This window comes from Moschus berezovskii, chromosome 9 (genome assembly GCF_049115385.1).
Source record: "Moschus berezovskii isolate FMDL1 chromosome 9, NW_MosBer_1.0, whole genome shotgun sequence".
Lineage (NCBI taxonomy): Eukaryota > Metazoa > Chordata > Mammalia > Artiodactyla > Moschidae > Moschus > Moschus berezovskii.
The window spans coordinates 19005332-19033184 of NC_142468.1; the positions used below are offsets into that span (position 1 = coordinate 19005332).

Genomic DNA, 27853 nt, shown 5'->3' on the forward strand with positions numbered 1-27853 from the left:
CCCACAGCCCACCCCTCTAGATCATCCCAGAGCACTGAACTGAGCTCCCTGTGCTGTGCTTTTGATATCTCAAAGAGGCTTTGGGAGTTCTGACTGATAGTTCAAACTCATGCTTCTTGGGCTTTTTAATGTTGTCAAGGCCCATCACAGGCAAAGTATTAGCTTTTGAACCAATCCCTTGACAAATTAATAAAGGACCAGACTTTTCAAATTTTAATTTTAGAAAAAGGGAGTAACTTTTCAAATTGTAAGATGCTGTGCAAGAAGTTACATAGGGAGGTTGAGGTTAGCAGATGAATGATGCAGATGTAAACTATTATACATAGAATGGATAAACAACAAGGTCCTACTGTATAGCACAGAGAACTATATTCAGTATCCTATGAGAAACCATAATGGAAAAGGATATTTAAAAAGAATGCATATGTATCACTGAACCACTTTGCTGTGCAGCAGCAATGAGCACAACACTGTAAATCAACTGTACTTCAAAAAAAAAAGTTACACAGCAATCTAGAGAACTTGACTCTGCTATTAACTTGGCAGAAAGAAGGGGTTAAAAATGTCAAGTCTTGCATACTGATTCAGTCCTCTTCTGTTTATCTGTAACTCTGATAGTGTATGGAGTTGAATTCTGAAAGTTCTGGAACATAAAACAATTTTTATTTATTGTATCCATTGCTTTGAGAGCAGCACTGAGAAAGGAAGTGAGAGGGCACAGTTTTGAAAAACTGGCAATTTGGCATCTCCTCTCCCCTTTTTTCACCCCTCCCCCACTATCTTAGCTATTTGACCTGATTAAACAACTTTGGAACGGGAGCCAGATTTCTGTATGCTAACGAGGCCGCTATTCATGATTTAGTGCGATTTCATCCCCCCAGAGCTTCCAGGCTGCCCAGTGGAAGCTTGGCTTCGCAGAAGTCTTCTGATTTTGTCAGGGGTTCACCAGTGAGTAGTTCGCACTGGCTTGAAGCAGACAGAGACTCTCTGAACGCCTCGGGTCACATCGGATTATTCATTAGCAAAGCCTTTTCACCTTCTATCTAATCAGCTTAAGGTGACTCCAGAATCGTGTGTGCTACTCCCCGAAAGAGACCCTGGCAACATCCAGCCTAGGTTCCACAACTTTTGGCTGGTTACTCGCTTTCCTGGGAGCAGAAAGTTTGCAAATTTCCTTTAAATCTCCTCTTCCCTAAGCCTAAAGGTCAGGGTGCCAGGGCCCAGTTAGCTCCCAAGTCAGCCGGAATCTGACCATTTCAGAAGTTTCTGGTGTGTGTGAGAAGAGGAGGTAGTCGGGAACCGTCAGAGTGACCACCGCGCATTACGTAACGAAAGCCCCGGGAGCGGGCTTGACATCGAGACATTCCAGGGGGAGGGGAGCTGCTATCCTGGAGTTGCCAGGAACGGCGGCGGCAGGTCAAGAAGCCAAGAAGGAAGGTGCCCGAGATAAAGACAACACTTCGGGAAGGAGAATATAAAAAAGCCGCAGGACCCAGAGGATTAGCAAACGACAGGACACGTGTTAGACGAAACGGCAGCCTTTCAACTTTTGCACGGGAACAAGGGGATTTGCCCTTTGGGGGATTTAGGAACGTAACAGCAAAGCCAAAAGCTAATGAATGGAGTTCAGCTGTTTGTTGGCAATACTTAACTATTTCTATCCAGTACTTAAATATTTTTGTCCAGGAGCGCAACTCTCTGTAGTTATTTAGAAAGTAGGGATTCAAACCAAACTAAGATACTCTCCGTGCGTCTCCACTTTCCCCAATCCGAAAAGGAGGTGCTCGCGCGGTACTGCCCCTTTAAGACCTGCTTGCTCTCGGGCTCTACAAAAGGGAGTGACCTCTGGGCTTTGACAGCTCCCCTAATAACTACCACCGTGCAGGCTCCGCCCACTTGGCGACCAGCCGCGCCGATTGGCCGGCGGGCCGGTATCCCGTGCTCTGATTGGCTCTCCGCTTCCCCTGAGCGAACCTTTAGAACTCTGAGACAGACAATATTCTGTTACATTGTAGCAAAATGGCGACTGTCATTCACAACCCCCTGAAAGCGTAAGTAAGACTAAAAAATGTACATATTCCTCGTGGTTTCAATATGAAAAAAAGGCGCCTTCTGCGTGCGGAGCGCTGCCAATGCACAGCGCTTACAGGCACCTACAGCCGTGGCGGGGCTTCTCTCTTTTCTTTCAGCTCTTACTTCTTCATCTTTTTTTTTTTTTTAAACCCCAACGCGCAGAAATGTCAGGAGATGCAATTAACAAGGAGAAAATTGTTACATTTGTGTTCTTTTAAATTGGCGGACCGAGAAGAGAGGGGTTGTCGGTAGGGGAGCCAGGCGCTCGAGAGCTCTACAGCTAGGGGATCGTGGGCAGCTCGGGGACAGCACGGTCCCCTGAGTCTCCCCGGCTTCGCGGGGCGGGGAGCGCGGCGCGCGGCGCGGGGGTGGCGGGGCCGGCCCTGCTGGGGGCGAGCGCCGTACTCTGGGGCTGCCTTGGGCGCACTTGGCTGAGCCCCGCGCCTCCGGAGCCCGCGGCCCCCAGCCCGGCTGCTAGGTCCTCCCGGGCGACCGGACCGCGGCAGCTCCGGAGTTTGCAGGGCGCTCTCTGCCTTCCGATCGCTTGCGGGGAGTTTGTGCAAACCTTCCGGAGTTGGGAGGACCGCAGGGGGGAGCAGCGGGTCCCGGGAGCCCTGGGGCCCAGGTGGTTGCCCGGGGCTTTCCTGCCGGGGCAGCTCCCGGGAACGTGACGGCGCTTCGGGCGGTCGCCGGTGTGTCTACGGGTGTGTTTGTCCGGGAATGGGCTGTAGTAAATGAACGACTCGGGTTAACTTGAGGTTGATTTGGAGACAGGGAAGAGCTGCAGGTCTCATGAATGGTGTTCTCGGCTCCTCCGGGTGAATAGCCGAGGCGAGCGAGAGGCAGTTTATTGGGGAGCTCGGCGCCCGAGCCGGCAGCGTCTGCTCCCGGCCAGAGCGAGGGGCAGGTGCCTCTGGCCGCCGCCGGGAGACTTTGAGCGGACGCCCAGATCCGGGACGGAGGGGGGCGGGCTGGGCGAGGACACGCCGGGGCCAGCCCCGGGTCCCACAGCCAATTCCTGCCCGTCTTCCTCCCCCACTCCTTTTTATCCTGGCTTCCTTCCTTCCTTCCTTCCAGTCGGTGGAACTGTTAAGCCGCCAAGTCCGCTCGCGATCGCGGAGCCGGGGGTGGCTTCGGAAAACTAGCATCGCTCTAAAAGGGGTGCTACTGGCAGTGATGTTGGCAGCGGGGCGCTCCCTCCGGATCGCGGCGCGACGTGGGTGGGTGGGTGGGTGGGGGGTTTGCGCGCCTGGGATTAGGACTTCGCAGCTGGGCTGGAAGCCGCGGGCGAGAGGAGAGAGGGAGGTGCGGGTGTGTGTGTGTGTGTGGGGCATTTCGTGCCGAATTCTCTACGGTGCGTGGCGGATGCCCACTCTGGTTCTTTCAACTCAGCGCCTCCGCGTCCGCACCCGCGGCTCCCCTAGGAGTTGAAAGCCAGGTTCGCACGCGGGGTGGGAGGAGGGTAGCTTGGGGTGGGGTGGGGGAGGTTCTTAACGCGAAGGAAAGCGCCGAGAGAATGGGAAGTGTTTGCACCAGCTATCTCCTATCGGTCATAGGGGAAAAGGGTAAGAATGTCCCAGATCTCGGAGTTTTACATGTATATATATATACACACACTAACGCTGCTAACAGAACATTGGAAGCTGGGGCTGATTAGAGAGCAGCTCTCGGCTTCAATTCTCGCTCGGAAGCTCCGATACACTGCACTTGAACGCCACAGCGTTTCACCCAAGAAAGCAAATGTTTTATGGCAGAATAAATGGGCGTAACTTCGCGGCATCCCCTCTCCTCGTCGCTCTCGCTAGCCACATCGCTGATGCTGTGAGTTTTTAACCGAGCCCACAGCTGATTTGCAGTTTTCACATTTCCATCCGAAAACGCATAGCGGGGCGGATGCCTCCTGGTAAACTCAAGTTAGAGAAATCTATTTCGCCTGTGCGCCAGGTTTGTTTCCTATTGGGAAAGCGGTACCCTTGTTACCGTGGAACCCGCTTATGCGCGGTCGGGCGCAATATCTCTATACTCATTCCTGCCCGCTCCAGTTTTTTGTTTCTGTTTTTTTTTTTTTTGGACCGCTGAAGGGTGCGTTTTGGGGGGAGGGTGTATGTGTGGGGTGGGGTTAGAAGTGCAGAAAGGGACAGAGTCTCGGGCTGGTTATTGGAATTAGTTCTGAATTATTACACTTGTACTTTGTATAATTAGAAACAGTTGCAATGTGATGTATTTGTAATTCCGTGTCCACACACACAAACACACGACATTCCAGTCGGCTTTTTCTAGGTGGCAGTTGAATGGTCATTTATAATTAGCCGCTCATTTTTTGCATCCCGACCCCTTTCCCTGGGGGTAAGGGGGTGTAAACAATACCACCAACCAGCCGAGCCTCTTGCGCTCTAGACGGTTTTTAAACTCCAAACGCAGGAGCATGCACGACGGTACAGGGAGACCTACATCATCTGCCTTTATTTTGAAAAACAACCTGTTTAATAGAGCATCTTATATGTTTCATTTGTTTTTAAAAGTTGCTGATCAGGAAACAATACACACGTGAATAAATTATGCATGGGATAAATTAGAACAAAGCGCAGGGACACAGCAAGCGGAAGGAATGGATGGTGGTGCTGGGAGGAGGGGAGCAGGGAGAAAGGTTTGGAGAGCTATGTTTTTATCCTCCTGTGTCCCTCCTGACAATGAAACGGAGCTGAACAACATTAGCATTTTCTCTGTGTGCGTTCAGAGTCTTTTTCTTCCTTCCCTTAAAAAAAAAAAAAAAAAGCCAACACCGAGGACGCCCCCTATAGAAGCTGGTCACACAAAGGTTTCCTCTAGGACTGGGGATAAAGTGGCAGTAGGTAATGTTCTGGGAAGAAACAAGCAACACCTCTTTAGGGCTCTGCCTAAGCTGCGTAGGGACCATTTTTCATTATACCAGCTTTTTCCACATGGAACATTCAGTAATTCAATAGCTTGAATAACTGGACGGCACAGTTTGAATCTCATTGCTTTGGGGTCTTCTGTTGGGCCCCAAGCTCCTGGAGCCACATCTCCTCTCTCAGCAGTTCAGCTTTCTTCCTGCCTGTCTTTGATCTCCCTTCAACTCCCTTTCTTATTCCTCCTCCTTGTACCCTTCAGCCCCTTCCTCTCTGAAGTTGACAGCCTGGCTTCTCTGTCAGTTGTCGCCTTTAACATCTTATTACTGCCCAACAGGGTGTTAGAGGCAGAAACAGGAGCCGCCTGGACTGATCAGATCACAAAGGAAACGCAGCAGGTGGGCCCACAACCAAGCAGTCACATCTGGGCAGATAGGATATGAAAGCATCGATGGACATGTATGATGTGTAAATAGGTATTGCACATTATTTAATTTAGCAGCTACATTGTCTGAGCCTAGATGTGTGAGTCACCCTTAATTTTTACATGGACAAGCAAGATAAGGGCCATGTAGGGAAGTAAATACATGTAGGTAACATAAATATAGATTTGATAATCCATTTGTCTATGTGTAAGTCTGCCACATTACCTATCATGTTCTGGTTGATTGCTACATACCTTGGGAACATAATGCCTTTTTTTTTTTTGCCCTGCAATATTCTTAAAAAAATTAAAAAAATTTATATTGGGGCATAGTTGATTGACAAACATAATACTTTTAATATAAATTCTAATCTTAGTTGATATTCTGCTTCACGTTAACCACCCTCTCCCAAATCTGCTATCAACACTTTAAACAACTTACTCTTTTATTAAGTTATCAAAACCCTGGTTTGTATGCACTTAACTGGGAATGTCTGCCACCTTCTGCCAGACTGGATTATGCACATATATATCTATTATACTAACTGCCTGCTTAGAAAAGAGTAACTGTTATTATTATTTAATTATCCCATATAAACCAATAGGGATTTATCCCAAGTAACTATTTGTTTATAAATAATGAGGCCAGTAGACTGGTCATACCTATAACATGTGAACATCCAGTTATGTAGTTGTATTAAAACTTTTTTTGTAAGGAGTTTCCCTTGGTTGGAGGCTTTTTTTTTTTTAATCTCTGTTTTGTAATTAAGGACGCAACTCTGGGAGAAGCAAATATACTTACTCAGCCAAGGTCAAACATCTGGTCATGTGTATAGATGGACCTCAGATCTTCATCTTTTTATTCATTCTCTGACCTGGAGACCATGTATTCTAATCTAAAGTGGTTTTGTGCCTGTGAAAGTTGTGAAATTGTTGCCACTTAGAAGCCAGACCTCACTCTTGCTGTGGCACTCAGTTTAGATTATCAGAGAGGATGGCGCAGAGGGGACACATTCCTGGTTCTAATCTGCTTCTGGCTCTTTCTGTTGGGGTGGGGGGATATGGGTAAGTACTAAATGGGGAACACTGGGGTTGGGATTTGTGAGCTTTCAGCATTTTATGGACATTATTTTAGCCCCTTATGAAAAAGGACCCTCGGACATTTTAAGCCAACAGATGCCTAAGAACCACCTTCTCATCTGCATCTGGTTGCCACTGGGGTGAGGGCGGGGGAAGCCTTAAATTCTCCAAACTTCATTAGCACACATTATTTTTCAGTGAGAAGAATGTCTGGTTTTGATGAGATACCCATAAAGGTTATTAATTTCTGCCAGAACCCAGATGAAGCCATCGTCACAGAAAACTGCTGGGCTTGCAGACCACCTGGGAGACATTCAGAGGTCTCTAGTTGAACGGGAGTTGCTCAGTTCTAGAAAGTGAAGTTAATTCACTCAGTCGTGTCCGACTCTTTGCGACCGCGTGGACTGTAGCCTACCAGGCTTCTCTGTCCATGGGATTCTCCAGGCAAGAATACTGGAGTGGGTTACCATTTCCTTCTCCAGGGGATCTTCCCGACCCAGGGATCGAACCCGGGTCTCCTGCATTGGAGGCAGACACTTTAACCTCTGAGCCACCAGGGAAGCCAGTTCTAGAAAGTAGCCTGGAATTCAGAGGCAACTTAATTGGAGACTTCTCATCCTCCTTTGTCTTTTTGGAACCATGCAGGTGGCTGAAATTTAGGTACATCTGAGAAACACCATAATATCTAAAGCTGTTCCAGAGCCATTTGCCCAGATCAGTGCAGAAAGTAAAATGCCGTGGTCACCAAGCTTTGTTTTGAGCTTGCACCAGAAAAAGAAAGGAAACTGAGGCTGATGTTTCAGTATTGAACGTGCAGCCACCCTGATTGTAGTGGTGCTGGGTGTGGGTCAGGAGAAGCATCAGAATTCAGGCCTGTTTATTATCCCAACCTCTGCAAAGTAACTTTTGTGGTTTCTGAGTGTTCTGAAAGTCACTAGAAGACAAATGTAGCCCAATGTGGCAAGCCCTTGACCAAAGAAATGCCACAACCACTGAAACAGTTTTTTGCCCAGCCATGGTTTTCCAGCAGGGACCTATGTAAGCATGACCCTAGCATTAAATAATCTTTAAACATGTAGGCATTTAACAAGAAAAGATAAAAATGTGGCCTGGGGAGAGGGGATGGGGGAGGGGATAGGTAAGTGGATGAAACTACTGTGTGGTCTGGAACTCTGAGAAGATGATTGTTTAACAGTAAGAGAGACTGTTATGATCTATTGCAAGTTGAAAGTTTTCTTTGGTTTGTGTGAGCAACTGGGGAGAGATGAGGTGTTGCGGTGTTTTTGTAATCTGTTTTTCTTATTGGTCCGGTTACTAGTGTTTCACAGTCTGTCAACCCATATGGATGAATGGAGCTAGCATCGTAAAACTGTCACTGAAGGAAGGTTTTTGAAGCCTGTGATTTGCATCGGAGTTTTAAAAGCAGTGGTTAGGAGGTGTTTGGGTCGGGGGAGGGAGAAGGGGGCAACCTGTGCTGGGAATGTCTCGGTTGTGTGTTTGTGAATAGTGGTAGTGGGTGGGGGGTTACCAGGGAAGAGAGCAGCCTTGAGCAGGCCAAGATTTAGGGGACTGTGTTTGGAAGCAGGGAGGGGCAGGGGATTAAACTCAGAGCTCCTAATAATGGGGTTCAAATAGCCCACGTTGAGACCTCCACCCCCAGGCCTTATTTCTGAGTCCAAGGAACAATGATGGTGCGTGTCTAACTCCCTTTGCATCCTCTCCTCCCTCCCTGAGTCCAGAGCTTGCCGTCATCTCAGGTTGCTATGAAATGAGTGAGTTTTTCTCATTGTTATTCACTTCGAAAATCTGCTGTGGTATTAACTTCAACTGGAAGCTCCACCAGAAAAGGTTTTTCAGTCCTCAAACTTTCGCCGGTCATCCGTACGGCCTTATCTCAAACTCTGTCCCTCTTACACGTTTGTTTCTCACCAGTGGCTATGCATTTGTAGCTTCAGAAGTAAAAGCTTCAGGGAGAGGATCCCAGAGATGTGAGCTCAGTTTTCAGCCCTACCGCTCACTAGCTATGAGATCTATGAGCCACATATTCCTTGTCTTTAAGATGAGGGTGATGTACTGATGGCTCTTAGACTATGGTTGATTAGGAAGGATGAGGAGGACAGTTAGGAACCAGTGTTTGAATTCTTCTCATTTTTGAAGTGTGGCTCTAAAAGGGAGTTAAGACCGGTAGACTCGCCTGTAGTTTCGTCTTCTCCGGCCCAGTCTTGCCACATTGTGTTACCACTCGGGTTCTGATCTCTCTCTTCTCAGGGCCCAAGGCTGAGGACCAGGTGGTGGCCCATTTGGAACGTGGCCTTTTCTTCTGATTCTCCCTTTTGAACACTTTTCTCCTCATTAACACTCCAACCAGAGGATGAAGACGGGAAGGAGAAATGAGAAGATTAATTGCCCTATTTTTTTCTGTTTACAAGCACTCAGATTAAGTTTTTGGTTGTGCAAAAGTCTAGAATTATTGAGAACATCTATCTTTTTCTTCCTGTTTTGTGTAAATGTGTGGTGGAAGAAAGGGAACCAAGCAAAAGATTTTCTTCTCTGGATTTCATTTATCTACAGTCTCCTTCAATCTACTCTTCTTCTAACATGGCACCCATCCCAGTTAACATGGAAATAAATGCTTATTTCATTTCCATTTGGGCAGTTGCAAATACCTGACCGTTCAGTGAACTGCGGTAGGTGGGCCTGTACTGATGTCTCAGGGAGCTTCCTCTGCTGTACCCCGTGCTGCTGCTGAGGAAGTGGAGGTGTCCATTAGACACACAGAGTCTGGCCTTACGCAGGTGGGTGTCAGCAGTGTCTAAGGTGGAATTCACTGCCTCTCGTTCAGTGACACGCCTCCAGAGCATCCCAGATTCCTCTGGAGGCGTTATTATCAGGCTTTCCTTTGGTTGACAGCTCCCTTGGCAATTTTCGACACCTCTAAAGGAGAAAGAGGGGGTTGTTAAAGACATCAGAGAATTCACAGAAGCCTGAATTGTGAGAGTTAGGCAAAATGAAACAAAAAACCAAAATGGTCACCCTGACCTCCAGCCTACAGAGGCAGTCCCTTAAATTTTTTTGTACTTGTGGTAAGATATATCAATATATAACATGTATATTTAACATGTATGACATGTGGACATACCATTTTAGCCTTTTTTTAAGTGTTCAGTTCACTGGCATTAAGTACATTCATAGTGTTGTATAACTATTCATTGTATTCATTTCCAGAATTTAAAAAATCATCCTAAAAACACTCTATATCCATTAAACAGTAACATCCCCTGTTTTAATGAGGACATCCTCCTCCCACCCCATCCCAGTTTTGGTAACTACCATTGTACTTTCTGTCTGTATAAATTTGCCTATTCTAAGCACCTCATATGAGTGGAATCATACAATATCTATCCTTTTGTGACTGGCTTATTTAACTTAGTATAGTGTTCTTAATGCTCATCTGTGTTATAGCATGTGTCAGGATTTCCTTCCTTTTTATGGCTGAGTAATATTCCATTGTACATATATGCCTTATTTTGCTTATCCATGCATCCAGGGATAGGTACTTGGGTTGTTTCCACCTTGTGGCTATTGTGAATAATACTGCTATGAACATGGGTGTGTAAGTAGCTGTTTGAATCCCTGTTCTCAGTTCTTTGGGGTATATGCCTAGACCACCCCCAACCTTCATTTTTAGACTTATTAAAATTCATGGATCACATGTCTAGATAGTACAGGCAACTCCTTTCTTCTAAACTTAAAAAAATACTCATGGTGTCATAGAATTCAACCTCTTTACCCTCCGCCTCCTTTAGGACTACCACTGTTTTGGGGGTGGGGGATAAATGCCCTGGGAACTCAGAGACTCACTTCTTTTATCCCCAGCCATGAGGATTGCCTTCATCTTGTCACCCCCCTACCCCCAACCCATTGAGGGCAGGGCTCCCCTTGGGGGTCAGGGTCTGGGTCTGGGGAGGCCCCAGAGGCTGTGGCACTCGTGGTCACCTGGTGGGCCTGGGGCGAAGGTTTCCCAGGCAGAGTGGAGGTCTCCTCAGGCAGCAGGTGTTCAGGTGGAGGGAGCACCTGGGATGCCAGGATAGCTTGAAAGTCAGGAGGTAGTAAATCTGATCTATCTTTTCATAAGGTGAGAAGGGCTTTTACCTCCTTTGGCCTCCCTTCCCTGCACTCAGCCCTGCTTACCTCCCCCTGAAGGGTCCAACTGAAACAATGGATGTGAAAACACTTCGGAAAGTGTAAAGTACAAACGGGAGGTGTTACTAGAGCTGCAAAGTTTCCCGTAGCTAACTGAGGCCTTCTCGGAGAGTCAACAATATCGCATGTATCAAACATCACTTTACTATATTAAAACTAAAATAAATGAAAAGATCCTGGCATTACACATCCTATCTAACCATTGTTTCTCAGGAAATGCAAAACCTCACTCATCCAGCTGTGTGTAAATAGCCCTGGGATCTCAGTGGGGTTTTCCCATCTTCCGGGTTTGAAATAGGTGAGAATAGGAGCTCAAGGGAAGCCTTCGTTTCATTTTCCATTGTCAACCCCATACTGAGTCCATCTACAATCAGAGGAAACAGAAGCTGGTGGGCAGAGGGAGCATTCTCCTGGAACTTGGGCTCTGGTCATCCGTTGGTCTCTGGGTCCTTCTACCGAGAAGACTCCGGGGAGAGAGCAGGGGAGAAGGTGGGGATGGGGTTTAAATCTGCTAGTGAGCAAGGAGGGTGCAATGTTGGTGTAAGGGGTCAGTGGCAAGAATGAATTCTTTGTACATGAGTAGACTGTGGGCAGCATGGTGGTGAGGGTCAGATCTCAGAATAACAGAGTTATTTGCCAGCCTTGGAAATGCTTCAGATTCAAGTTTGCTGCAGAAACACTGCACTCCTGTACTTTATAAAAGCAAATTAAGTGGGAAATATCATCCTTGCTCCCATTCTCCTCAACTAAGGACTCTTTACATGTCTTTGTTTGGCTGTTAGTTGAGCTCAGTGAGAACTGTCTCATCCTCTTCGGAACTTTCTTCATCCTGTCCTGGCCAGTCCTGCTTGCCAGTCTGCTCCTCGGTACTAAGCAGCATGGTAGCCTCCCTCTAGGCCTCTAGGACCTTCCACTCCAAGGAAGGACTCCAGTCTGTCTGCTTCTCCTTCCAGATCCTTGATCTTTGACAGGACAAAGTAAATGCTTGTAAACCAGGAGGCGGACTGTTCCCCTAGGTGTCTGGGGAAACCACTGTTGTTTGTGGGGGTGGGGGGGAGGGGAGGCAATGTGGTGCTGGAGGTGGGGGAGGGCAGGGTGGATGGGGTAGCCGAAGTGGAGAGAATATATTCTCTCCTGCTAATTATTTTCCCCGAGGACTTAGCCAATGCAGAACCATCTATTATCGTGGGAGTGCTCTATGGTGGTTCTGCCTGTGATGAATGCTAAGTGGAAACAAGCAAGAAAAATTAACAGGCGGCTGCTTCTGTCCACCTAATTAAAATGCATATCCAAATGCATAATTCCTTATGTTTCCCCATGCACACACTCCCCTTCCAATCCCAATTCTATGGAGGGAAAAAACCCTACTTTCTCCCAATCATTTCTCTTGATTATACTTCCATCAAGAGAGAACTGGAGGGTTCCTTTAGAATAGTGAAGGGCCATTTTTGTAACACTCCAAAATTGCTGGGTTTCTTTTTTTTTTTTGCTTAGATTGGCCCCCAAAATTCTGAGCTCTTTTTTGTTTAAAATGAAGAACAAAAACTTTATCTGACTGCAGAGACAAGGGAGAAGGAAGGAAGTAGAGAAAGAAAAGGTGGGGTGGGGGGAGAGAGAAAGCAAGAAAGAAAAAAGAAAGTTCCCACAGTTTCCACTGACCTTTAGTTTTGTGCTGAAAGTCTGGCTTGGATCAGCAATGAGAATTTTGAAGGTCTTTTCCATCTCCTCTTCCTCTTCATTCCTTTCTCTGACTTGGCACTACTTCCCTCAGCTCCCCAAAGAAACATAGCCCAGAATTTTTCAGAGAGATTTTAGGAGATGCATCTACCTGTGCAGATCAGGTAGAGAGAAAAAAGCAAAAGCCTCTGTCCTGGGGGCAAGATCAGAGATGCAGACATCAAGGTCCCAAGAATGCCTTAAACAAACAATACCTCTTCATCCCTCCCTCTTCCTCACTTTTTGTTCATCCAAATGATCAAGTTCTCCCCCCTCGGAAAAGCAGTTTTATTCAGGGGTCATAAAATATTTACTAAGACATGAAACTTAAGTCACTGTGTTCCATTCCACGTCACTGCCGTCCTGGCAGTGGATCCCCTCCCCCAGGCAGCACCCCCCACCCCCCCATTCTTGAAGCCCCTTGACCGCCCTCTACAGCAGCCCCAGCTGTTGATTTATCAGGGCCGGCTGGCTCAGCAGTGCATGGAGATTGCTTTTAATTAACTCTCTTCATTTTTCCCAATCTTCAGGGAGCAGCAGCCCTTTAATGATTTTAATATTTTATCTGGATTTATATCCGCCTTATTTGTTGTTGTTTGACTTCCGCATTTGTTCTTCCTGAATCGCTTCCAGACTGATCTATTTGTGTGCCCCTTTCCCCTGTCCCCCAAGGCCTTCCAGGAGAAAGGGTGCTGAAGAAGAGCCACCCTCTCTTCCCACGCTGTCTACCATGGCACACGGAGAGGTGCCTAGCGTTGGTCTCTGCCATGGTTTGGATGAGAACTTTTGTCTTAGGAATCCCAGTCTCACCTGACTTAGCTGAAGGAGTTTCTGAGCTTCTCATTAAAGGGGGGAAAAAAATCTGAACTTTAGAAAGTGAAAATTTTCTAATCTCTTTGCCTCTTTCATGCTTGCTGCCTCTGTGAGGGAGTGAGTGCCCTGGAGAGTTGGATTAAAAACTGCTTCCAGGGCCCGGAGGTCTGTCATCTTGCCCATTCCAACCTGACATAGTTTAATGGAACTCCCTGGAGGATGATGACTTCCCTGATAGCTCAGCTGGTAAAGAATCCACCTGCAATGTGGGAGACCTGGGTTCGATCCCTGGGTTGGGAAGATCCCCTGGAGAAGGGAAAGGCTACCCACTTGGGTATTCTTGCCTGGAGAATTCCATGGACTGTATAGTCTACGGGATCACAAAGAGTCGGACACGACTGAGCGACTTTCACTCACTCACTGGAGGAGGATGACTTCAGGATGGGGCTGGAGGTAGGTGCCTTTTCATACTGTTCATGGGGTTCACAAGGCAAGAATACTGAAATGGTTGCCGTCAAGTCTTCATGCCACTTTCCATGTCTTTAGATGTGGCTGGAATTTGCCCCGCAACTGCAAAGAAGAGTACTTGTAGGTACGGTCTGAAAGAGGGCCTGCAGAGGTACCAGTTGCCTTCTCTGTTTGAGAGTGCCTGCTCCCTCAACCCTTGGTTCTCTGTTTCTGCGCCCACTTCTTACATACCACCATCTGAACACCTTCCCACCCCCGACTTCCAACTTCCTTTTGGCTGCAAAGTCTGCCTCTTCCCCCAACAGTCCCAGAGAGGCCCTGGCAGACAAACTTGCATGGGGGCTAGTTTTCAGAACCAACTTCTCTACAGAACACCCTTTTGACATCTCGGTTTGGTGATGTGTCTTTGGGGTTATTCGTTGCTAGGCAACTGCCAGCTAAAGTTTGAGCCTGATCTGGGGAATTGCAGTGAATTGCCCTGGGTGACTTGTATCCACATTTAGGGATTTGGCTTTACAATCCTTCGAACAGGAAGTTGAGAAGATATTTTTCTGTGTGCCTTTCTGGAAAGAGGTGTTGGATTGTAAGACCCAGCCCACCAACTGGCACACACGTGTCTGTACTCACAGTGTTTGTTCTGGTGATGACAATGGTGACTTCTTCCCATGTCCTTGTATTTATCCCTTGAGGTATGCTAGCTTTGAAAACCTGTGACGTGTCAGGTGCTAAGCTCTCTGCAGGATGCAGAGACAGAAACCATGGCTTCTATATCACAGTTTGGTATTCAGGCTACTCAATGTCCTATTGAGTGTTTCTTCTTCACTTTTCCTTGGCAATCACAGGCCCTTTTGAGAATCCTGTGAAAGTTCTGGATCATTTCCCCAGAAAAAATGCATATCTGCATCTGATTTTATGATTTCACAGATGTTGAGGAACCCATCAGTGGATGCCCTAGAGACCATTGGCTCCAGGTTAAGAACCTTAGATCGAGAGATGTGGGTGAGCTTGTTACCCTGAAAGGCTGCTTCTATGTCCCTGATCAGAGGTCCCTCACCCTTCCCACCCCTCCTGTAGTCTCACCAAGTGGCTCGTGCCTCCTCAGCCCCACTCTGCCCCAGTTGCACACGATGAACACCTACCTGCTCATCTTCCAGACACTTCCAAGTCCTCTCCTCCCCAGCAAAGCCCTTGCTACCCTCAGGTAGAATTGGCCATCCCTGCCCTTGGCCCCATAGTCCCAAGGATACTTCCCTCCTGGCCACTGAAACATTTAACACTGTTTAATTAAAATGGAAGGCCCTAGAAGGTTGAAGGGTGGCTGCCTGGGCCTTTCTGTCCCTAGGATCTAGCATTGTCCTTGTTCTTTTATGACCCCATGGTCTGTGGCCCACCAGGTTCTTCTGTCCATGCGATTATCCAGGCAAGAATACTGGAGTGGGTTGCCATTTCCTATTCCAGGGAATATTCCTGACCCAGGGATCAAACTTGCATCTCCTGTGTCTCCTGCATTGGCAGGTGGCTTCTTTACCACCATGCCACCAGGGAAGCCCAGAATCTAGCAGAATGGATGTCTGATAAATGTGTGTGGGATGACCGAGCAAATGAAACCAGCAGGCTCTTCCTGCCTAATTTGCTTCCAGCTCTTTGAAATCAACTTGTTTCTCATTCTCTCCCTGGCAGGAATTTGGAAGAGGCAGCAGAATTACTCTCCCCAAATTCTTCAACTTCAGGAGTTGGAAGATAGGCACAAGCTTACCTTGCTTGCACGTGTCATGTGAGGCTGTGATGGCTGTCAGCGTCATTTATTCTAGCCCCTTGTTTATTCACCACTTCATCCTTGTGGATCTAAAAAACTTGGCTTTCCTTCCCTTTGGTCTTGGGAATTAAAGGCAAGTCTTTTTACTCTGCCTTCTTTCAGGGATTAACTAACCTGGGGCCTGAGAGTAGTCACTGATAAATCAACTGTACTTTTATTAAGTGCCTACTTTGTGCTCAGCTGTGTATGGGATTTCCTTTAGCCTTATTTACACCTGAGGATTTTTATGGGTTTTTAAGATGGAAGCGATCAGGAGGTGCTAGTACAACAATGGTTTAACCTAAAGTTGGGGTCCCGGGAGAGTCTATTGCCTGTCTCATTGAACTTTGGAGGTAACTGTGGCCCAGTCACTATTTTCAGGTATATATTCTTCAAGAAATTTTCCTGTACTTTAATCATGCCTATGTAGATACAACTTTCCCTATGACTCCATCCCAAACACATTCAACGCAGGTAAATTTATTTGACAATGAAACAAAAAATAATGGCCTGGGGATCATGTTGTTGTTGTTCAGTCGTTCAGTCACGTCTGACTCTTTGCGAACCCATGGACTGCAACACGCCAGGCTTCCCTGTCCTTCCATCTTCTGGAGTTCACTCAAACTCTTGTCCATTGAGTCAGTGATGCCATCCAACCATCTCATCCACTGTCATCCTCTTCTTCTCCTGCCTTCAGTCTTTCCCAGCATCAAGGTCTTTTCTAATGAGTTGGCTCTTCGTATCAGGGGGCCAAAGTTTTGGGGCTTCAGCTTCAGCATCAGTCCTTCCAATGAATATTCAGGGTTGATTTCCTTTAGGATGGACTGGTTGGATCTCCTTGGGGATCATGGGAAGGGCTTTGTTCTTCATATTGAGAGAGAGGGAAATCTCTGTCCTCGTAACTCTTGCTGCTTTTCCACCCTCCAGATCATTCGGTGTTGGGGCTCTGGGGAGGCCTGGTTCTGAGTCAGGAGGAAGGCGAGGGCCAGAGGTACAGACAGGCTATTCAAGCCAAGTTTTAATCAGTCTTCATCCGCTAGACATCCTCCAATGTGGAGAGCTAGAAAGAAAATGCTGATGGTGCACAAAGTATAGGCTGGAGGAGCAGAACCATACCAACGAGTTTGTGAATTCAGAGGGGTCACACCACACCAGCACCTACTCTGAAAGTGACCTCTCCTTCCATCCTGGGTGGAGCCCTTTGGTACAGAGGGTACACATGGGCCTGTCCAGTTCCTCGTGCTCATTTCCTTTCTGGGCAGCCATCCCAGTGTAACAGACACTTATACATATTCTGTCCTCATTTTATCTAATTACACACATCTCTGGGGGATGGGAAACAGGTTTGGATCACTCGCTTTTAGGTCAGTTATGCACAGGGTAGCTGAGATGAGCAATGATCTATGGAGTTTGATGAAATTCGGGAAGCTCCCAGAGTTCCCTGGTCCACAGCACACCAGGGGGCATTCTTTGCTATCTCAGGGGCTGGAGATCCCAGTCAGCACAGTGGAGGGATGGAGCCTGGCCGGTTTGTGAGTCTGAATGTAGGAACCTTTCTGAGACTGAGCTCACTCTTGCTATCCTTGGAGCAACAGGATTCCTTTATCATTTGATGATCAGCCTAACTGAAAGGGGGCTTCCCCAGTGGCTCAGTGGTAAAGAATCTGCCTGCCATGCAGGAGCTGCAGGAGATACCAGTTTGATCCCTGGGTCAGGAAGGTCCCCTGGAGGAGGAAATGGCAGCGTACTCCAGCATTCTTGCCTGGAGAATCCCATGGACAGAGGAGCCTGGTGGGCCACGGTCCATAGGGTCTCAAAGAGTCGGACATGACTGAAGCAACCTGGCATGCACGCACGCATGCTAACTGTGAAGACCCAGTTCTATATGTCCCTCTTCTGGTGATCATTTGTGTTCACTCATTACCTGCCTAGTATGTGTTCTGATCAATGCAACAGTCTCTAACACTGCCCAGGGTTTCCAAGAATTCCTTGTCTTCTTTGCGACCCAGATGAACTGGTCTGTACAATACAATAGCTCTGGGAGGTCCACACCTTTCTCCACAAACCAGAGCTGGCAGCCTTGGGCAGTCCAGCTTCCTGGCTTTTCTCCTCCAGGCTCTCTGGTAGCTTTTCAAATACCCAGGAAGGAAGTGAAAGTGAAAGTCGCTCAGTCGTGTCTTTTGACTTTTTGTGACCCCATAAACTATACAGTCCATGGAATTCTCCAGGCAAGAATACCCAAGTGGGTAGCCTTTCCCTTCTCCAGTGGATCTTCCCAACCCAGGGATCGAACTCAGGTCTCCCACATTGCAAGCAGATTCTTTACCAGCTGTGCCACAAAGGAAGCCCCCAGGAAGGGAAAGCCCACTGGTTACTCTTTTCTTTTGCTTTCTGCTGCTTATTTCATTTCTTGACTCAGACCTAAGGCTCCCCAGCGTTCTGGGAGCCCTAGAAGGAGGAATAAGCCGTGTGATGCTTCATATCAAGGTCTGCACCTCTCGCCTGGGTTTCCTTCTGACCTCTTGCCCTCTTCATCTACGCCCCACTGACATCTTTCTCCTTTTCCCTGTGCATTGCACCTTGATCAAAAAGCGCTGAAGAGGCACAAAAGGAGGGAAAGCGTATCCTGTCTCGTCCTTGAGAAGGCACACTCATTCTCATCAACAGGGGAGCAGGGAGTGGGGAGGAGGAAAAGGCGAAGCTTGCACAGAGCAAATGGTGAGAAGCGGGAGAGAGGAAACAGGGACCATGAGGTTTCCTTGTGGGAAGAACTGCGCTTGGTAAGCAGTTCAGCCCCTGAGGGGTCTGTGAAATTGGAGGAGAGAAAGCGGCCCTGCAGTGGGGATGTGTCAGAGAAGGTTTCAGGGAGGAGGTGGCTTTGCGCTGGGTTTGGAAGGGCAGAGGGATCTGGTGAGGCTTAGGAGCAGTGGATGGGGAGGATGGGGAAGGATGGGCACGAAAGGGCTGTGAACAAAGATTTGGAAAGCATCTGAGTGACTCTTTAGAGAATCTTCCCCTGTGGTGGTGTGAACTGGAGGGGAAGGGCCAGTTGAGAAGCAACGTGTGGAGGGCAGCAAATGGGTCCATTTGGCTGGATGGGAGTGGGGGTCCATGAAAGTGAACGTGTTTGTGACTCAGTCCTCTCAGACTCTTTGCGACCCCGTGGATTGTAACCCACTGGGCTCCTCTGTCCATGGGATTTCCCAGGCAAGAATACTGGAGTGGGTAGCCATTCTCTTCTCCAGGGGATCTTCCCGGCCCAGGGATTGAACCTGGCTTTCCGGCATTACAAGGGGATTCTTTACCATCCAAGCTACCAGGAAAGTAGGAGTCCATGAATAGGAGGTAAAAATGGGAAATAGCCTGGGGCCGGGTTTGTCTGAGCAGAGCTGTACTTTGACAGCCAGTTTCCAGGAAGAACTTGAACACTTCAGAGGTTGAAAGAGAAGCTTCAGGGTGAGGTAGTGGGTTGTCATTATGTGTCCCTCAGTAGAGAGGATTGTCATCTGCAGGGACTCTGTCTCACTGATTCTTTGGTTCCTTGGTTGTGTGTTCTGGGTTTTTCCCAGGGCACCCCCAGAGGAGGTAAGGCAGAGGAAGACTCTAGGGGGCCTGGGCTGGTATGAGCCCCCCACCTCAGCAGGTACAGGACAGCCTTGGTCAGCCATCCAGGCAGATATGCCAAGTGAGGCAGGATGATGGGATAAAGCTCATCCAAGTGCTGGATCTAGAAGTCTTTCCCCTTTTCTATGCTTTATCTCCACCCCTTTTCTTTACAAAAACAATGAAAACCGCCCATAAATGGTTATAAGTAAACCATACAAGTCCATTCTAGGAAGGAAAACCTAAATGCTGACCCTCATAGCGCAATCACAGTCTAGTGCTCCGAGGATTAGTCTCATGGTTCAAATGGGAGTGGGGTGGGGGTGGGGGGCAGGGAGGCTGCAAGTCTCTAAGACTGTGTTTCTTCCCCCGGGGGATGGAGGTAGTTTATTTTGAAGGTAGTTCTTTTCCACTCCTACCCAGGCCCCCTGATACTCATTCAAACTGCCCACCCAATGCCCACTCCCTCCTGCTAAAAGGCCTGGGCCCCGGGGAGCTTTATTGATAGGCTTGTGTCACCCCAGTCCTCAGGTTCCTTGGAGAGCTCAGATGCCGTCCTAGGGAGTGAGAGGGTGGTGAGCAGTGGCCATGTGGCTGGAGAGTCTGGGTCACATCCAAGCCCCGTGACTGTGGGCAGGATCTCTCACTGCTCTATGCCTCAAAGTCCTCATCTGTCAAGTGGGAGAGATGGTTCCTGCCTTTGGAGGGTTGTTGGAAGAATCAAACAAGTTAATATACATTTAGGGTTAGAAGAGTTGGCCCATATTACCCTCTTAATATTAATAGATGTTGGCAGTGACTCTGCTTTTCTATCTGCGAAATGCAGACACACTAGCTGATTTTTTCCCACCTGGCATCTTAAGGAAAATGAGATAATAAGTAGGAGGAGCTCTGATTTTCTTAGCAGAAAGAAGTTCTAGAATTCAGTGGCGCTACTGTCAGTAACTCTTAGAAAGTGCCAGGAGAGACTTTGAGAGGGATTTATCTCTGGGACGCTTTGTCCAGGAGCTCAGGCTATTGCATGCTGCTGGACGGGTACTGATCTTGGGTCTTTCTGAGAAGGAACGATTGCACAGATGCAGAACCACTGAGGTGAGCTGTGCTGTGACTGAACTCTGGGCTCCTGCTTCCAGTCACTGCCGCCTCTTCCAAGGGGGAGGCAAGTGCTTCCTGCCTGAATGGGCTCTGCCCTAGAAAAGGGCTTGAACAGCCTTCAGACCAAAGCGGGTGAGGGTGGGAGCTGGTCTGTGCGCCCATGCGGGCGGCCGCCCCTTTGTCAGACACCTTGCTCATCGCGGCCCTCCTGTCCCCGGTGGGTGGGTGTATGTATACATGTTCCCAGCACACGCTTTTTGTAGGCAGCGAGCTGTGCTTGACAAGCTGGCATTCCAAACTCCAGATCTTCCAAACACCAGACCCCTATGTTATTTTTAACTGTCCAAAGTTTTTTCCACGAGGTGTAATTGATGAGACTCAATAGCCTGGTCAGAGAATCTAAACTTCAGCTTGTTTTGTCTCCCTTGAATGGGCCTGTGTCCGATGACCGAGCGAAAAAACAGTGTTTCAAAACTGGCTGGTCTAAATCTTCCCATCCGTCCCATCCCCCACTTCTCTTTAGGGAACAGAAGTGAACACCAAGATAACCTGAGCTCGCCTGTTTCTGTGGCTCCAGATAGGAGAGAGGCAGATCCCTTCCGTCTGTGACCTTCTCCTCCCTGCTCTCTCTCTCGGAGTCCCGATAGTGAGGGACAAAGCTACGTTTTCAGAGAGATAACAGGAAGGGCATTGAGAAGTTGGGCATGCAATCTCTTCTGGCCTTCTTTTCCAGCCCCCACATTCCCCGAGGGGTAAGTCACATTCTCCTCATCCTCTGGGGACAGCCCTGGACAGATGCTGTTATTTCAGCGTGCCCGACATCTTGTGACATCGAGTGACCACCATCCTTATAACACTGGAGAAGATTCTCAGCTCTGCGCACCCAGGACAAAGTGCACATCTCACACTGGCCTGCCATTTGCATCGTGAATTTCTTCAGTTTTGTGTGTCATTTCTCTTTTTCATCCATACATCTCTCCAGGCCGTGGTATACTTGGCACTTAACGTTAATCAAGTGTGCACAAGGTACCAGTTACTATGGCACTGGGTATACAGTGATAAGCAAAACTGATAGAGACCCCATCTTTGTGGAGCTTGTGGTCCAGTTGGGGAGACAGACGTTGATCACATACATATATAAATAAAAGTTGAATCTGTGTTATGTTGGAAAGTCCAGGAAGATAGAAGAGAGTGTGATAGAGGGAACTGTTCTGGTCTGGTATGTTGAGGGAAAGTTTCCTTGAAGAGGCAATGCTTCATTGCACGCAGAGGGGGACAAGCATGTGCAAAGGTCCAGTGGCATGTTGGAAGAACCAGGGAAGGCTGCTGTGGCTGGAGTGCAAGAGAGAAAGGGAAACTGTGGCTTAATGATAGGGTAAGAGAGGTCAGGAGGGACCAGAACATGCAGGGCCTTGATGGATATTTTAAGAGTGTGTACTTTCTCCTAAGAGCAGTGAGCAGCCACGGCAGGGTTGAAGTCAGGAAGTGACTTAGTTCCATTCATAGTCTAAAAATTGCCCCCTGGCTACGGGGAGATTTAGCAAGAGAGCCTGGGAAGGGAGGGATGAGTGAGCTTCTAAGAAGGCTTTTCTGGGTAAAATTTGGGAAATAAAAACATGATGTGTGCGTGTCCATGAAGGCCAAGGTGTGAGCTGGACAAGTGTGTGACAGTAAAACGTCCCCTTGAACTGCCTTCCCTGTTTCCACTCGTTCCCAGTCCCATCTGGTTGTTTACAGGAGCTGACAGCCCGCCCCCATCCTTGGAGGTTTCTGATACTGGGGACAGGTCTGTTTTCCTCCCAGGCAGAGTCTGGAGCTGTCTGCTTCCCTCTGCTCTCCCTGCTGCTTCCTCCAACTGTCCTTTGAGCAACTCAACATGTGGCCTGAAAACCCTGTACACAAGGGACCTGGGTGTGAGTGTTGAAAGGTGGATTCCTGGGCTGCCTCCTAGACCTTCAGAGTCAGAATCTCAGGGGTGAGGCCATGTAGCCTGGTTCTTGTTTTTTTTCTAGTTTGAGAACTGCTGTTCTTCCAGCCCTGCACACCAACATTACATCAGTTACTGCAATGATGCTTTAAATGTGTGTGTGCTGGGGGTGGGGGTGGGGGTGGGGGGGTAGATGGGTGCCAAGTGCTTTCAAGGCACGGAAGGTCTTCTTTGGGCCTCACAGTAATGTGCTCGAGGAGATAAGGCTCAGGTAACTTCGGTTAACTGATGGCGTTGGTGGGAGGATGGAACTCCAACTGATGTCTGACACCAAGTGCTTTCCTTTGCTTTCCTCTCTTCCCACCTCTGGGTGCGCAAGGTTAAAAAGGACAGACATAATTTCCAGGTGAAGTTCCTTTTAAAAAAAAAAATCCAATATGTTTTTTGGGGCTCAGGGGATCCACCTAAAAAGTGAACATCCAATTAATATGTGAAAGGGTGGAATTCGGTAAGTTTATTATAATTATTATTTATAATATATATGTATACAGATTAATATATATATAATTATTATAACCTTTTAGTATGGAAGATGTCAAACCTGTACAAAAATACACAGAATAGCGTGAAGAATCTCCATGTGTCTGTCACCCAACCTGGCTTTCACAGTCATAAGAAGGGTGGGCATCTTTTCAGGTGTTCAGATTTTGCTCTGTGGTACTCTAGTTTCTTCTGTCATTTACTGACTTGTTTAAGAATTTTGTGTGGGATTATAGTTGCTTTGCAATGCTGTGTTAGTTTCTGCTGTACAGCAAAGTGCATCAGCTACAGTAGCAGTCTTAGTTGCTCAGTTGTGTCCGACTCTTTGCGACCCCATGGACTGTGGCCCGCCAGGCTCCTCTGTATGTATACATATATCCCCTCTCTTTTGGGTTTCTTCCTGATTTAGGTCACTGCAGAGCCCTGAGTAGAGTTCCCTGTGCCATATAGCAGGTTTGTGATGCTCTCATTTCTGTGTCCATTGGACGAAATACCTGACAGGAGAGTAGGCAGCTTTCAAAGCACCCCGCCAGCTAATGACTGGAGAGGGACAAAACTTTTTTCATTCAATTTGTTCGTCAACACAACAGCTTGTAGACAGAGATTGTGCTTGGATCTGTAGATCTAAGAAATACCTTGGAGACCATTGGTAGTCTCCCTCACAAGTCTGACGTGACATAAGAGGCCAGACAAGCTCTGTGGACAGTCCTCAGGCTCTGCACAGTTAATAAGAGGCAGGTCCTCCAGTCCTGCCTTCCTTACACAGAACCGAGGGTCTCTCGACATCTTTGCTCCAGTGTTTCCCAGCATGAAGTTATGGGACAGAAACCCCACCAGACCCCTGGTGGTTGAAATACCAGTATTTGACCATCTCAGCTTTTGCTTCCTCTTTGTGGGAAAAAACCTTGGTGGAGCCTGCAGGGTAGCATATGAGTGAAAGCAAAGTGGGCTATATGCTCAGTCTCCCTTAGCTCTGCCTGCCCTAAAATGCTAGAAGCCCTGAAGCAAAATATGACATATTAGCAGGTGTCATAGGCTTTCAAGAAAGGAAGAAATGGTTTCACTGGCCAGCTTCCTGGAGGAGGTGGGAGTGGTGGCAGGTATTGACTGGTGGGCAGAAGTCAGGGAGCTGAGGATAAAGACGCCATTCCTTTAAGAGGGGAGCTAATCTCTCAGCACTGCACGTGGACCAGGAATTCTTTAGCACCCCCTAAAGCGGAAGGCTCTGTACTTCACAGTGAGACGGCTACTGAGATGCAGGAGATACGCTTTCTGTTCTCCGGGAACTTTCTGTCTAGTTGAGGGACAAGACATATGTTGAATATTAATATAAGGGGGAGACTCTAAGATGCTAAGATGCAAGTTGACTTTTAAGATAAGCTTAAAGAAGAGCATAGTGGAAACCAGAAGGTGAATCACAAAGCAGCACGTGTAACAGTATCAGTGGCCGCGGACCCGGGGTCTTCTGCGTGTGCGGCTGTGGTCCAGATGTGGCAATAACTGCACCTTACACGGCAGCTTTTAAAGCGTCATGCTCGTTCCAGCTACCATCTCTTGCACACCTGTGTCTGCTTGGCAGCCCTGTGCTGTGTGCTTGCACACATGAACTCATTTAATCCTCCTAGGAAGCAGGCAGTATTAACTATATTATAGGTGAGAAAACTCTGAAGAGTTTAAGGAACTTGCCCAAGACCCAAGGCATGGACCTGGGTCTGTCCATCCAAATGAACCTGGGTTCAAAAAGGAAGTGTGAAAAGCAGCCAGGCTGAGTAGTTGGGAGGGAGAGGGCTGGACAGGTAGCAGAGGACCTGTTCTAGACACCTGTGTGAAAAGTGTGGTGCGGATCTGTAGGTGTTGGGGCATTATTTAGATATGGCAGGATGGACATTTGAGGATGGTTAATTTGCAGGATGGGGTGAGTGGGGAAGCTGCGGCAGGAAGTGACTGGGGTCTCTGAGGGGGTGGCGGTGGGAATGCGCCTGGTCAAACCGAGTAATGAAAATCCTCACAGCCCATCAAACTTAATTAAAATCAAATAAACACTCCGGCAAACCCATCTCGTACCAAGTAGGGTGTCAGGCGAGCTGCAGAGACATAGCGCTTTGTCCTTATGTGATACCTGTGAAGTATGCCGTGCTTTGCATCGACAGGCCCCCTTTCACAGTCACGGTGTCAGCTTGGGCCCTGGTGCCCCATCGCTCTTCTCTTCTCTCACCCCTTCCCGTTTCTTCCTGACAGCCTTTGTTTCAGTATTTTGCCGTTTACCTGAAATCCCTCGCCATCCTCTCCCTCTCAGCGGATGATTTCCCCCAGAGTTGTTCAAGAAAATCGAAGCTTCGAGGCAAGGAACTTCCTTGTCATCCTTGCCCTCGGCCTCCTCATGATGAAAGCCACCTCTTCTGAGGCGCTCCCTGCCGCCCACCCCTGTGCCTGCATAACTCTCCCATTACCCTGGTATATTTTTTTTCACAGTGCATACAACCCTCAGAAATTATCTTTATGCATTTGTTTACCTGTCTTATGTCTGCCTTTCCTCTTGGAATTTATGTTCCGCGAGAGCACAGACCGTACCTGTCTTGGGCACTGCAGCATCCATGGTCTCAGCACATAGTAAATGCCTGGAGCAATGGAACCTGCTCAGACATGGAAACCAGAGAAGGCAATGGCACCCACTCCAGTACTCTTGCTTGGGAAATCCCATGGACGGAGGAGCCTGATGCGCTGCAGTCCATGAGGTCGCTAAGAGTCGGACACGACTGAGCGACTTCACTTTCACTTTTCACTTTCATGCATTGAAGAAGGAAATGGCAACTCACTCTAGTGTTCTTGCCTGGAGAATCCCAGGGATGGGGGAGCCTGGTGGGCTGCCGTCTATGGGGTCGCACAGAGTTGGACACGACTGAAGCGATTTAGCAGCAGCAGCAGCAGCAGATGTGGAAATAAATAAGCGGATTCCCATGACTTCTGCTGGCACTCATGAGTTGATCATCTCCCCTCCTGACTGTCCTACTGCCTATTTGACTCCATCGGGTTGTCCCTCCTCAAATTCATGTTCTAAATAAAATTTTCTTCTCCTTAAGCTGCTTGTTTTCTCTTGGGGTTCACTATCATTTAAACAAAAACCTCAGGGTCGTCTTTGGCTCTTCTCTCTCATCACTCCTATATACACTTAGTCCCCAAGTCCTGTTGACTTAACCTTGGCAATACCTCTGGACTCCGTCCCCTCATCCATTCGCATCTCATTCAGGCAACAGAAGCGCTCACAGGGATGCTGGCAGGACCTTCCTAATTGACTTCCCAACCTGTAATCTCTCCCCATGTCAAGTTATCCCCACCCACAGGGAGAGCTCTGCACTGTTTGCTTTCTCTTAACTTTCACCAGCACCACTGACTGTAGATCCTGCCCATCTACCCAACCGTCTGTCCATCCATGCCTGCATCTGCCCGTCCATCCATCCATCCATCCATCCATCCATCCATCCATCCATCCATCTGTCCTTTCCGTCCACCCATCTATTACCTATTTACTGAGTGCCAATTGTGTGCCCTGTGGGAGGTGCTGGGTAGAGAGCTGAGAGCACAGTCTTTCCTTTCATATCAATTTTCAACCTCGTAGGTGGATCCAGATATAAACAACCTTGACCTTCAAGTGTTACAGGTGCTTTTTATTCATTCATCAACTATTTATTGAGTTTCCACCATGTGCTACTCACTGCAGGTGCTGGGGATACAGCCAGTCCGTCAGGCAAGGTCCCGGCCTTCATAGAAGCCGCATGCTAGCGGAGGAGCCCAGCAGTGGACAGAAACGCAGGTGTAAATGCTGTGGGGAAATACGGCGAGGGTGAGGGGCGCATGTGCGTGTGTTGCCCTCTGGAGAGGGCATTCAAAGATGGTTCCTAGAGAGGGTGTGTTTGAGCAGAGACCTGTAGGATGAGAGGGAGTGGCACGTGCAGACAGCTGGGGGAAAAGCATTGCAAGCAGAGGGAACTGCTGACGCCCTTTGCTGAGGCCCTGCTGGGCTGGGAGTGTGTACAGGGCCTGGTGAGATACAAAGGAGGGGAGGAATCGCCCTACTGGAGGGGCCAGGGGGCACTCCCCAGAGGAGGGAGCCAAACTCCCTAGCACGACGATTCAGCCTCACATTCCACCACCTGTCCATGAACTCTGAGCTTGAATCATGCCACACCATGGACTTTCCACCTCCGGGCCTTTGCTTCTCTGACCATCTCTGCCTCCTCTGTCTCCTACGCCTCTCGCTGGTGAACATCTGGTTCCCACTCACCCTTCAAGAACTCAGCCACCTCCAACCAGAGTCAGTTGCCCCTCTGTGGGTCCCATAGCACTTTGTTCATGCCAGTGGAGCACTTGGCACGGTGGTGAGCTGAGTCTGGGCTGGTCACGTCCACCTGTTAAAGCTCCTCGCACAAAGGAACTGTATCTTAAGCCTTCCTGGGTCCCCAGCACCTTGCACTGTGTGGGCACACAGCAGGTGGTTTGATGCGTGTCGCGTTGGAAAGCATCTTGTTTTGTTACCAGACCTCTCTCTATTGACACACGGGCAGACGTCCATGCCCCCTTTCTGCACATCAGTTACTTAAAGCTCCGCAGTTCCTGATGAAAGGGAGAAGGTCATGAAATTAATTTGTCACCCCTATGCCAGCTTCACTCAGCTGACTCATGGCCTGGGAGGGGGTTTTCAAACATGTGTTTCTAATCTCTGTGCTAATTTCTCTTCCCTTTCTCCATCATCTTCCCCGCAGACTTGCGGGCGGGAGCTGCCTTCGGGTCCGATGGTACCTGCACCCCCTTTGGAATCCTTTGCTCGGATGTTTTCCAGCTTTGGGCCTGAGAAGAGGGGAGGTGGTCTCTGCTTTAGGGAGGGTAAGAGGGAGGAAAAATGAAATGAGGTTTCCTCCCCTCTCAAAATTCATTAGAACTTATTTATTTGCTTGAGAAAGGCCTAAAATACATATGTTTTGCTATGAACTGGATCATATGTCTGTAATGGGATTCTAAGATTTTTCCCTTTGTCAGGTGGAGTTAAGAATATTTCCAGGTGTCCTGGGATTAATTTATTAAGTCAGCAAATAGTTACTGGGTTGTTGTTGTTTAGTTGCTAAGTTGTGTCCGACTCTTCTGCGACCCCATGGACTGTAGCCTGCCAGGCTCCTCTGTCCATGGGATTTCCTAGAATACTGGAGTGGGTTGATATTTCCTTCTCCTGGGGGTCTTCCTGTCCCAGGGAT

At 48.3% G+C, this 27853-nt stretch overlaps 1 protein-coding gene across 2 annotated transcripts in view; it reads left to right on the forward strand.

Annotated features, from left to right (window-relative positions):
• Positions 1 to 1990: 1990 nt before the first annotated feature.
• The window catches only part of DPF3 (double PHD fingers 3), a 285740-nt gene continuing 259877 nt past the window's right edge, over positions 1991 to 27853 (forward strand). For both annotated transcript variants that reach the window (XR_008687334.2, XM_055437076.2), the window contains exon 1: positions 1991 to 2051. Coding sequence is in view for 1 of the 2 variants with exons in the window: in XM_055437076.2 (XP_055293051.1) it covers positions 2020 to 2051 (32 nt within the window). In the remaining variant the exon portion in view is untranslated. The remainder of the gene's footprint in view (positions 2052 to 27853) is intronic.